This window comes from Osmerus eperlanus, chromosome 19 (assembly GCF_963692335.1).
Source record: "Osmerus eperlanus chromosome 19, fOsmEpe2.1, whole genome shotgun sequence".
Classification (NCBI taxonomy): domain Eukaryota; kingdom Metazoa; phylum Chordata; class Actinopteri; order Osmeriformes; family Osmeridae; genus Osmerus; species Osmerus eperlanus.
The window spans coordinates 6,822,375-6,833,470 of NC_085036.1; the positions used below are offsets into that span (position 1 = coordinate 6,822,375).

The 11,096-nt window shown below is 45.4% G+C and overlaps 3 protein-coding genes across 4 annotated transcripts; 2 read left to right on the top strand and 1 right to left on the bottom strand.

Moving 5' to 3' along the window:
• Nucleotides 1-70: 70 nt before the first annotated feature.
• On the bottom strand, nucleotides 71-4,132 carry si:dkey-71l1.1 (uncharacterized protein LOC569883 homolog). 2 transcript variants are annotated; one of them, XM_062485370.1, is made up of 10 exons: nucleotides 3,974-4,132; nucleotides 3,508-3,707; nucleotides 3,348-3,415; nucleotides 3,035-3,127; nucleotides 2,590-2,691; nucleotides 1,945-2,050; nucleotides 1,656-1,778; nucleotides 1,429-1,505; nucleotides 1,243-1,345; nucleotides 71-1,121 (listed from the first exon to the last, which is right to left on the bottom strand). In XM_062485370.1, the coding sequence occupies exons 2-10, from the start codon at nucleotides 3,689-3,691 to the stop codon at nucleotides 982-984; spliced, it is 996 nt and encodes a 331-aa protein (XP_062341354.1). In that variant the 5' UTR covers nucleotides 3,692-3,707; nucleotides 3,974-4,132; the 3' UTR covers nucleotides 71-981. The 2 variants fall into 2 exon arrangements, with proteins under 2 accessions (XP_062341354.1, XP_062341356.1); XM_062485372.1 differs by lacking the exon at nucleotides 3,974-4,132 and having other exon boundaries at nucleotides 3,508-3,733.
• Nucleotides 4,133-4,359: 227 nt separating this feature from the next.
• On the top strand, nucleotides 4,360-6,279 carry ufc1 (ubiquitin-fold modifier conjugating enzyme 1). Its single transcript, XM_062485296.1, has 6 exons — nucleotides 4,360-4,504; nucleotides 4,923-4,990; nucleotides 5,127-5,190; nucleotides 5,312-5,388; nucleotides 5,482-5,572; nucleotides 5,795-6,279. The coding sequence occupies exons 1-6, from the start codon at nucleotides 4,382-4,384 to the stop codon at nucleotides 5,873-5,875; spliced, it is 504 nt and encodes a 167-aa protein (XP_062341280.1). The 5' UTR covers nucleotides 4,360-4,381; the 3' UTR covers nucleotides 5,876-6,279.
• A 1,504-nt stretch (nucleotides 6,280-7,783) lies between these two features.
• On the top strand, nucleotides 7,784-11,067 carry LOC134039422 (uncharacterized). The gene is made up of 9 exons (XM_062485286.1): nucleotides 7,784-7,842; nucleotides 7,962-8,027; nucleotides 8,351-8,428; nucleotides 8,572-8,694; nucleotides 8,980-9,075; nucleotides 9,194-9,886; nucleotides 10,154-10,573; nucleotides 10,659-10,819; nucleotides 10,937-11,067. The coding sequence occupies exons 1-9, from the start codon at nucleotides 7,795-7,797 to the stop codon at nucleotides 10,977-10,979; spliced, it is 1,728 nt and encodes a 575-aa protein (XP_062341270.1). The 5' UTR covers nucleotides 7,784-7,794; the 3' UTR covers nucleotides 10,980-11,067.
• Nucleotides 11,068-11,096: the final 29 nt, after the last annotated feature.

The following is an 11,096-nucleotide window of genomic DNA, read 5'->3' on the forward strand; positions in this document are numbered from 1 at the left end:
GTGCAACAAAGTAGAACGTTTAGCGGGGGGGGAGGGGGGGGTACATTTTCACAGCACTGTACGTCAGTGAACAACTTCAGACGTTTATGATTTATAACGAAAACACTCAAAACAATGCAAAATAGTAATAATAAATAATGTATTCAATTAGAACAAAGAGATGACAGACACTAGCTAATGCATGGGCTCTCTCTTTCTCTCCCTCTCTCTCACCCACACACACCTAGAAGACGATTTCTTCAATAGACAAAGACAAATATGGATAAATGACCTCAGTAAATGAGTTACATTTCATCTGTCTGCCAAAGTGTTGAGGCTGCCAGAGGCAGGGTATGTGAGTAGTGCAGATTGCATACAGTTCCCTGTGTTAAGTGTCATTTGCAGCTATATACTGCACGTACAGTTCATGGTGACATGCTTATGGACATTCCCCCCCCCCTCGGCCCAGGGGGAGGGTCGCAGTGGATATGGCTGGAGCAGCACCCTGTCTTAGTCAAGTGCAGTTCCAGTTCCAGTCAACTGACCTGAATACACAAGCACACACACACACACACCGCTGCATATCGCTATACCTACAAAGTTGACCTAATGTCTACTCTAACTGAGAGACGAGGAATCTAAATGTCTTTTGTATGCATGACCCCCTCACCAGTTGCTCTGTGTACGCCACAGTGAGCAGAGGGAGACTCCCAAGTGCTAGACTTGTTTTCAACTTCCTGTTTGGCTCGTCTTTGTTAGCCTGGTGGGTGGGGTTAGGGTCTGGTGACGGGGTCAGGGGGATCTACATTTCCTCATTTTGTCAAGTTTATGAGGTTTCAGTGTCCAGAAGTAGTGATATGCAAGCCTGTGGTTGCTTGGAAGAAGGTCTCTGAGACAGGAACTCCATTATCCAGGAGGCCTTTGAAGTGGGTCCAGTGGCCTGTGAGGGAGGGGGGTTCCCCCAGTGACTTCTGGGAGATGTAGTCTTGATAGGAGTGAAGTCTATCCCACATTGATGCCCAGACCAACCTGGAGCTTGTCGCCACGGTGATTAACGAAGGCCCCCATGAGGAGGGTGGCTGGGAGTGGAGAGAGACGCTTCTCTAACACTCCTCCTATTATACACCTGCTGTTCACCATGCCTACAGACACACACACACACACACGCAATCATCGTAAATACAAAATACCTGGTGGGTGTGTGTGAGCCACACCCTGGATACACAGAAAGTGTGAAATGTTCCCAGTGGAATTGAGTTTCACCTCTGAAGACCATGTTGGCCTCAGGCAGATCCAACTGGTACCCGAAGGAGGCGGTCGTTTCCTGTGTCCTAGTGCTGGCCTCGAACTCCACCCCGACTTGGATCTGAAGCACACACACACGAATGTTGCACCGATGGTCCAAAACACAAGCTTCATCTGAGTGAGTGCGTGTGTGAGTTTATTTACCTGTTTGTTAGCTCGGTGGTAATAGCTGGCATGAGCTCCTCCTTTCCCAGCATTCAGTGTGGCTACCCAGTTTGGCCCTGACATTGACATAGACCAGACCAGACGATAAGGATAAAAAGGCACTGGATCCCACAGGTCAGACGATAGACCAGGTGAATAGTCAAGTGCCTACTGCCTATCATAACATGCCTCCCTCAAACACATACGTTTGCACACATAAAACAAACCTGAGTACTGGCCGGCGAGTGTGAGTATGCCCCCTTCCTCTGCTCGTCCACGATGGTACACCAGCTCTCCCCCCAACACCAGGCCAGACGATACACTCTGGAGAAAGTGAGCTACCAGAATCACTGCTCCACAGGCACGCACACACACAGCACACACACACAATTGACTACATTAGACAGGTGAAAAAGGAAGGGTGAAACAGCACTGAAGCGAGCTGTCGACACTGTTTGTTGGCTTGCTGGTTTGCGTGCCGGTTGGCATGCTGCACGCCTGTCTGGCTCTGATTACCTGACTCTCGTAGAATGTCTGGGTTGGCCATGGTCACAGCCGCGGTGAAGTCACTTCCTCTGTACTCTGTCTCAAACTGCCATGTCACAAACTGAGCCTGCTGTGTCTGAGAGAGAGACAGAGAGAGAGACAGCGAGAGAGACAGAGAGACAGAGAGACAGAGAGAGAGAGAGAGAGAGAGAGAGAGATGATCACTATTTGTAATCAAACCACAATTTTTCCCTATACTATGAACCACTTTGGCAACTTATTCTCTACTCTATTAACAATTCAAGCCAAAGGAAATACAAATGATATCATTTTTCCTTCACAACAGTAGAACATTATCAGAGTATCCACAGTTTCTTTCTAGCTTTTAAGTAGGCAGTTTCACATCTTAGCCTGCAGAGGGCAATGGAGCACAGTGGGAGGAGGACAAACATAGTGTGAGCTATTTATAGACACAGCAGAAGAAAAGCATTGGCCTGGCCAAGTCCTAGCAGAAAGCTTTCATCCTTCTGTGATAAGAACGGATCCGTTAGGGCAGGAATTTCTATTTTATACCGTGGAATATGCAAACGTGTCAGACAGTCAGTGAAGGGTGCATTTTGAAGCTCTTATTCAAACACAGCCATCGCTGTCACACGGTGTAACTGGAACTCTCACCTGGAACACAGCCTTAGTCCTGATGCGCTCACTGAGATGCAGCAGCGAATGAGCATTTAGACTGCCTGAGGAGTCCATCTCCCCAATCAACACTGGGGAGTCCTGGTAAAGGACACATACAGTCAGGGCACAGTGACAAACAAAGTACAAAAACGGTTGGGAATACGAGACTAAATAATTATAATAATATATTTTATTTGTAATGCACCTTTCCTGCATGCAAAGCGCTACAGTGCAGCCAAAAGTCTAAATGAAAGATACAATCAAAGACTCACAATTGGTTTAGTGTGGATCAATGACAATGCAAACACACATGCAAACAAACATGCAAACACAGATGCAAACCAGGACTTTGATGTTGTAGTTTCTTTTTCATCATGATTTATGTTCTACTTTTCCACATTCACACATGCAGTATTAAGCACAACCGAGGGCAGTATCTGACCGTGTCTTTGCCATAGTCGTCGGACTGTAGGTGCTCCACGTGGAAACGATACTGCGAGGGACTCACTGCGCTGAGGTGAAGCGTGTGGCTGACCTGAGAAGCAACCACCACAAACACCCACACGTCATACAAAGAAATAAAAAACACCAGGCATGCTATATAGCTTCAAGTTTCACAGAATGCTTGCCGGCGGGGCTGTACAGGTGTGCGAGAGAGAGACAGAGAGAGAGAGAGAGAGGGGGGGGGGGGGAGAGAGGGGGAGAGAGAGGGGGGAGAGAGGGGGAGAGAAAAGGGACGACAAGTCAAAGTCAACCTTAAAGAAGCTGCTCAGCGTCTTGTTGACGATCATCTTGACACCTTCAATCTGCTGAGGAAACACATCTGAGGAGGAGAGGAAAAAAAGGAGGGACATGAGACATCTAGGACCTTCTCAGCCGAGAGCTGGAGATCTTTAGCAGAAGTTGTGGCGTTACCCTTGCAGCTCCTGTGCAGAGCGTGGAAGCTCCCTGGGTTGGGAAGGCGACCGTCTCTCCGCTCCCAGCGAGGAGGGGTGTCCCAGTGGGCAGGCGGTGTGTCCCAGCGAGAAGGTGGACTGTCCGTGGAGAAAGGCCAGTTCTGACGGCCCGGACCAGAAGACAAGGCCAGAACACTGCCCATGAGGGCACCACAACTCCTGCACACAAGACATAGACACACACACACTCAAAAAACATTTTCTCACCCTAATGTCTTTCAGCCTGTGCCGACATGGTCAAACAGTAAACCACCTACCCAGCCACACACAAATTGACTCTAGCTAATGAATGGAATGATAGTCATTTGTTATAGAACAGCAGCCGTGGCTGCTTAACAGGCAGCACAGTACTGTAGCTATGACCTTAGCTGGCTAGCAAGAAACATTAAGAGCTACATTTTCGGAGCTGTCATCCTAATACTTACTTCCACTGCTATTGAGTGATCCACAAAATTCAAAGACGCTGAAATATTGTTAATAGTATGAAATATTATTGTAGCTAGTCAAACGATTCTAAGAAACAGACCAGGTCAGACAGAGATGCTGTGATCAGCTGATACGGAAAACCTCTGCCAGATGTAGAGTGTCACCTACACACAGATCCCGCGTGAAACGTAAACGTCGTGCTTTGGTTCCTGTTCTAAAACAATATTTGTTCTCGGTATTTGTCACATAAACATGCAAAGAAGGCAAATAAAGAGTTGGTTTTAATAAATACACACATTTTCTTTAAATTCTTACATTTATTTTCCTTTAATTTCAAATGTATCGAATCATTTGTCTTCTGTTTCCCTAACGTGGTGACGTCAGAGATCATTTTGATCCCGTTCAACATGGCAGACGATGCAACGAGAAAAGCAGTGTCTGACATTCCACTTTTGAAAACCAACTCCGGTCCACGAGACAAGGAGCTGTGGGTACAGCGGCTCAGAGAGGAGTACCTCGCACTGATCAAGGTGAGACTGGGACAACTGTTTGGACTTTGTTGCGTGCTGCAAGCGAGAATAGCACTGGTGTTGGGATGACAAGCTAGCTCAGCCAGCTAGCGAGCTATCTAACTCGTACGTGTCACTGTCAACAGCTGGTCAAATTAGTAAGAACGAACAAGTTTTCCTCGACTGATCTGTCATCTACGTTTAGTACAATTATGACAGGCAGATGCTTTGGAGCCAGCTGTCATTGTCGTGTCAAGTTATTGGCACTTTGCATTTTGGTAGCCGTATAGTATTAACGTGGCTCCCAATCGGACTGTCTGCATGCACTACATGTCACCACATTTGAGGCATTAGGCGTATTTGATGTGGGAAAAGTATGTTTAATAATTAAAACCTGTTTTGAGTAGTTGTGGTGTTGTTTTGCTCTTGTTCTTTCCAGTATGTGGAAAACAACAAGGTAGCTGACAATGACTGGTTCCGCTTGGAGTCCAACAAAGAGGGAACAAGGTCTGGCACCCACACACACACCACATCTGTTAAGTGCAAAATACAGATCATCACATGGCAACTGTATGATGTTGAGGCAGTGAGCTGTTCACCTATTGGTGTTGTATTGTGTTTTTTTCACCATTGTTGTGCTCAGGTGGTTTGGAAAGTGCTGGTACATCCACGACCTGATGAAGTATGAATTTGACGTAGAGTTTGATGTGAGTGTTTATTCAGAGTGATACCAATTATCATCATCAAATATCAAATGCATAGTGTATTTGCAACATAAGCAAAGGATAGACATCTTAAAGGTCAGTAATCAGCCCTCCTATTGGTTAGATCCCTGTGACATATCCCACGACTGCCCCTGAGGTGGCTATCCCAGAGCTGGATGGCAAAACAGCTAAAATGTACAGGTGAGACACACAGGTGCTCAAACACATGTTGGTGGCTCACACATTCACACATTCACACATTCACATGATTTCTGACATATGTCCTTATTGCAGGGGTGGAAAGATCTGTCTGACTGACCACTTCAAGCCCTTGTGGGCGAGGAACGTACCAAAATTCGGGCTGGCTCATCTGATGGCCCTGGGGGTAGGTGCTGCATGAGTTAGATGCTGGTGTGTGTGTGTGTGTGTGTGTGTGCAGACATGCGAGTGCATTGGATAATGTCAACATTTATACCTGGGCCAAACTATAGCTTATTCCTGGTAGTCTTCCCACTATAAATATCTCTTAATATCCGAACTGATGAATTACTATTGTGAATCATGAGACCCAGGTTTTAGAGTGACTAAGCAAATTCTTTTTTTTTAGCTGGGTCCCTGGTTGGCTGTGGAGATTCCTGACTTAATCTCCAAAGGAATCGTCGTGCACAAAGAACAGCAGAACAGCTGAGACTGGAGACATGCTGACCTTTCGGCTCCACAACCCTGCTGCCCCGAGAGATACAACAAGCCTACACCTACCCCTCCTGTGAGACTCCCAGTACCAGCTCAGTCATTAAAATTGCATACTGGGCCACGCCTGTCTCCATTCGAGCTGCAACTCCTACGCTCTCATGACATCAATGCTAATAATGTTGCAGTCATCAACAGCTCTTTGTATGGAGGACCAAATGAAAGCATGTAAGAGTAGAGAAAGAGATGATTGGAAGATGGTATTATTGACAACACAGATGTTTATTGCACTTGTCTTAAACCCGGTGTTCAGAAGGATGCCATCATTGTCTGTGCGTACTCTTTGTTTCTCCTGTGGCCTACTCTAGTAAGTCAATAAACACTCACTAAATGCCACCTGAATACTTTGCACTGTTGTCTTTAAGTTATGTCCCAAATAAATGCCTACTTCTTGCCACTATGAATCTGAAGAGATTTGAAAGGATTTGATAGATGTGCTGTGATATGATAAAACTTTAACGTGTGATGTTATTTACCAATCAACTGTGGGTTGATTGGTTGGTTGAAAACCCCAACACCGCTGAAACGGCGTAAACTGTTTCGACTAGCTGAGTTTACAAATGTGATCCACTGCACTCTCTCTAGAGAAAGGAATACAAACTAGCTCAATTTGACCTACACAAAAGACGATGTCGAATCATTTTCTAAAAGTGAGTTGTTACAAAATGTCTGTAAAGAAAGATTCGCGTGATTTAATTAGGCTCTCATGATAGATAATAAACAGTGCTCCCCTCTCCCCGTATGTCTGCGTTTATAGTAGGCTCCTGTCCCATGGGTTGTGAATTATGTGGGCGGAGGTTTCATACACTTTTTGGAAACGGCAAATCTGTCCCCCCCCCCCCCCCCCACTTAATGAACATTGAATTTAACTGCCGCATCCTCAGTAACAAAGTTTTAATTGTCCACAATGAAAACAAACATTCGCCCCTGATTATGCCCTCATAGACAAGAAGCGCAGCTTATTAACATTTTCAAACGCTACAGTACATAAATAAGAACACAATCGCTTCATAGAAAGCTGCTAGAGTTCTGCAAAGAATTACAAAAAACAACAAGTAATATACGAACAGAGAGGTATAGGCAAAGAGTCGATATAAAGAGGAGTAATTCAATTATTTGTAAATGTCCATAGTTCTGACAGATTTCCGGCTTGAAAGTCCTTTTAAAGTTTCAAAATAAATAAATAAATCCTCAGCCTTGAAATGGTCTGAAAGGCTTGTGTATATAAAACTAATTAATATAAAAAGTTGTTTTATAATAAGGTGGCTCCAGTCTAAGCTATATCCTTTTTGTCATAATAGAAAATAACATATTTTCTCTATCTTATTTTTCTTCTTATTTTTTTAAATTCCACTCCAACGTATTAATTAAATATTCAACATAAATCAAAAAGAATTTCACATGTATACATTCAAAAAAAAGATGCACAATTGTTTGAGGGGCATCCTTTTTAAGCATTATGCCGTATTCCACTGATGTAATACAGTAAGATCGACTAAAATAAAACATTAGCATTAGCGAAACCCTCAGTTTATTTCTTGAATCTACTGATCATGTTACTGAGAAAATGACGGCTTAATATTTGATTTCAGACCAGTTTATCGAATGGATTTCCTCGTGTGATCTGGATTTGTTGGTAGCCTACAATAATGCATTTCTTCTACAGTTTCTAAGTGTATTTTATAAAGTAAAATGTTGTAACTTAAAAACTGTTATGAAAAAAACATGACATTATTTATTTGAAGAACATTTGGACAGAAAGTGATAGGTGTGAGTGGATTATACTTACCCTGACCATGAAAGTATTTCTTTACCGAAACTATGGTTCTGTTTAGTGGTGGAAATCGTAATTTGGATATGGACTCCGAGAAGAGAAAAGAATCGTTAAGAAGGCGTCCTTTTCATGTGAGTAATGCTAATACCAGATATTAACATTGGCAAATTAGGCTAATCATTCACATTGTGTGCGTATATTTAATCTCAAAATGTATGATTTATTTTTATGTAACCTATTGTTCTTTCAGTTGATCCCTTTGCAAAGAAACCCAGATTTCCAAAGGAAGCCGACTGCAAAAGACAGACTAACACCTGTTAGTGAAATTAACTTAAACAGCAGCAAACACATTGAATTTGCTACAAGCTTACACCTAAAAACTGGTGTTTTGCTGACAGGTTCCCTTTGGAAAAAGAGGCCCAGATGACATCTTGAGGCCCACCACAAAGACTCATGAAAGTCCAGTAAGTGAATGTGGAGTGGTTTTCCGGGCAGGAAACTAGGTGTGACATTGCCGAACATTTAACCTTTCGTGTGACTAACAAGAAAAGCTTTTGACACAAGGGCACACAATATATTATGGATCTAATTGTTACCGATCAGCTTTTAAAACTAACTGTTTTCGTCATTGGCTCCCAGCTCATCATAGTGAACACTGAGAATGGCATGTCTGGTGACAAAGCCTACATCTCAGCCAAGCCAGATTCCCAGAGTCAGGTTGGTTCCAAGACCAATATCAGGGCCACAATAACTTCATGTTATAGAATAGATGCCAGAGGTTGACACCACGTCTTTTGGTATAGATCCTACCTTGATCAAAAGAATACATTTGATGACCTCGGTCTCTGTTATGTCTTCAGTGTAATAGTGTGAATGAAAGACACCCCCTGAAAGAGAAGACGGATGAAGCTGCCACCGCCTCCACTCATTCTATCGACTCTGATTGCATCCCCATCTACTCCCGCACTGACTGTATATCTGGGGTGAGACAGACGCACCCTTCCATAATCCAACTTTATTGACTATCGATGGACAGAATCTAACCAGCGGCATGTCTGACACTCAGTGTAAAGATCCCGACCACCGTCATGGCGGAAGGAAGACGCAGCAGGAATTCGAGGATAAGGACGCCCCCCCCCACGCCTTAAAAGTGAAGGAAGACAATGTACTCCGGCCTGAAGAGGATAAAACAGTACGGATGCATCTTCTATGCTCTGGAGTTGTAGGTACATGGAGAGTAGACTGTGCCTTTCTTCCCTCTCACTCAGTGTACCAAAGCCAGTGGAAAGACAGAACAGCAGATGAAGGATGTAAACCAGGGTGACAATCTCTCTTGTCACTCCTTCAATGAAGCAGACTTTCAGGTGAGAGATCTGCTGTTCCTTGCGCACGACGCTTAGGTCACCACCGTGTTTACATGTTATGAAACCGCAAAGCGCTGTGAACGCGATTGAACGTCAATTCTCTTGGTTTTGTCCACAGTCTGGAAGGACTTGTGACTCTGTCGAGGATTCTTCGGAGCTTACAAAAACACCTGAGAAAAAGACACCTGCATCTGTGCAGACTGCTATCAACCCAGACAAGCTGCAGCGACACCGCCTTGTGCCTCTGTCCGTGAGTGCCTTGCAGACGGCGTGGGTCCCGGTTGAGGTGTACCCCCCCTTCCTACACGGGGAGAGGGAGAAGCAGGACCAGGAGGCCCAGTGGACCAGAGCCAGGGAGGAGACCCAGAGTATGGTCCGACGGAACCTGGCCATCCTAGAGAAGGAGCTGCTTGCAAGCTTTGGGAGAATCTCCGAGGACCTGGCCACCAGGAAGCACCTGAAAGAGCTGTCCCGACCGGACGCTAAGAGCCAGAGACGAAGCCGGCTAGGAGGGTGCCTGAGAAGGTTGAGAATTAAGTTGATGGGGAGAAGGAAAGAGAGGGAGGATTATGAAGAGTTGGAGCGAACCGGCCCAGAGGTGAAAGCGCTCCTGCTTATGGCGCAGAGGAACGGCAGCAACGCCGACCTTCACGTGGAGGAGCAGGAGAAGTGGGACAGCGACGTAGACAGGCTGTCCGAGGATTGCAGGACCTGCAGTGAGCAGATGATGGAGAGCTTGCAAGAGTTGCTGAGCACCCTGCACAGTAACCAGTACTCTAAGGCAGAGAGGAAGCCCTCGACCCAGAGCTTTGTAAGTGATCATCACAGACAGCTGGGGGTCTTTACTGCAACATATGTTGATCATGTCAAGAAAAATGAGGTCATAATAATAAAATGACAATAACACCTTTTACTTATAGGCGCCTTCCAAGGCACTCAAGGACACCTTACAGCATTAAAACATATGGATAAAATGCGAAACAACACGAAAATACAAACATGATACACATCAAACATGCAGATCAAAGAAGATGATCAGCGAACGTGCTGATACGTTTCTTTTTGTCATCGTCCACAGACGCCAGGGAGGGTTTATGAACCCTGGTCCTCTAAGAGTGGCCTCTCTCCTCTTGTGACCTCGATGCCCCAATCGCATCTGACCGTGCCAGAGCCCTCTCCTGTGGTCCCCTCCTTCTGGCACAAGGTCTCAGGGTCCCTGGCTCCTCCCACTCTGGTGGTGCCCTTCACCGATAACAATGTCACCAGATCACAACCTCCGGCTCCTCCTGTGGCCCTCGTTCCCGTAGAGAACGTCCGGCAGTGTCCGATTCCCCCCACCTTTGTGGCCCCCTTCACCATAAATGACATCCCTGGGACGCCGTCCCAATCTGAGACTCCACCCGCTGTGAAGCTCCGCCCTCCCCGCCCTAACACCATCATCACCGTGAGCTCTAACACCAGGAAGCTGCTCGCGGAGGGACCAGATGAAGCCCGAGAGGTATGGATGTGTATAATTATGACCATTGCAACTTGAAATGGATGTGCTAGACACGCCATCACAGTTGTATCCTTCAACTCAACAGGAAGGCGATGGGAAGAAGAAGAAGAAGAAAGTCAAGACCAGAAAGCAGAAGGGAGAGAAAGAGATCCAATCTCAACAAGTGGAGCACAGCAACTGTCCGCAGGTTGAGGAGAGTGACAGTCAGAGAGCGGGTGATAGCCAGGGACAGAGTCTCAAGAAAAGGTAATAACATCGAAAGATCTAGATGGTCAAATAGTTTGGTCAGATACTGTGCCCTTGCATGAAATAGGATATTCAACTGTCCCCATAATTAACATACTTGTGTCTTCTTGACCCGAGGTTTGACCGGTGGCTGCTGTCTACAAGATGCACCTCAAACTAATGAGGCTGTTACCCACCCACTCAACCACCTATAGCTACACCTGCAGGTCACATGGGATATCATAAATACTTATCTACATATACCCAACTTATTAAATCAAATTTATTGACTCAGCCC

Coding starts and splice junctions, on each gene's coding strand:
- LOC134039422 (XM_062485286.1), top strand. CDS start 7,795: ATGGACTCCGAGAAGAGAAAAGAATCGTTAAGAAGGCGTCCTTTTCAT. Junction 9,887..10,153: donor AGCCCTCGACCCAGAGCTTT/GTAAGTGATCAT, acceptor CATCGTCCACAG/ACGCCAGGGAGGGTTTATGA. Junction 10,574..10,658: donor GACCAGATGAAGCCCGAGAG/GTATGGATGTGT, acceptor TCAACTCAACAG/GAAGGCGATGGGAAGAAGAA.
- si:dkey-71l1.1 (XM_062485370.1), bottom strand. CDS start 3,691: ATGGGCAGTGTTCTGGCCTTGTCTTCTGGTCCGGGCCGTCAGAACTGG. Junction 3,416..3,507: donor TCTGCACAGGAGCTGCAAGG/GTAACGCCACAA, acceptor TCTCCTCCTCAG/ATGTGTTTCCTCAGCAGATT. Junction 2,051..2,589: donor GGACTAAGGCTGTGTTCCAG/GTGAGAGTTCCA, acceptor TCTCTCTCTCAG/ACACAGCAGGCTCAGTTTGT.
- ufc1 (XM_062485296.1), top strand. CDS start 4,382: ATGGCAGACGATGCAACGAGAAAAGCAGTGTCTGACATTCCACTTTTG. Junction 4,505..4,922: donor AGTACCTCGCACTGATCAAG/GTGAGACTGGGA, acceptor TGTTCTTTCCAG/TATGTGGAAAACAACAAGGT. Junction 4,991..5,126: donor TCCAACAAAGAGGGAACAAG/GTCTGGCACCCA, acceptor TGTTGTGCTCAG/GTGGTTTGGAAAGTGCTGGT.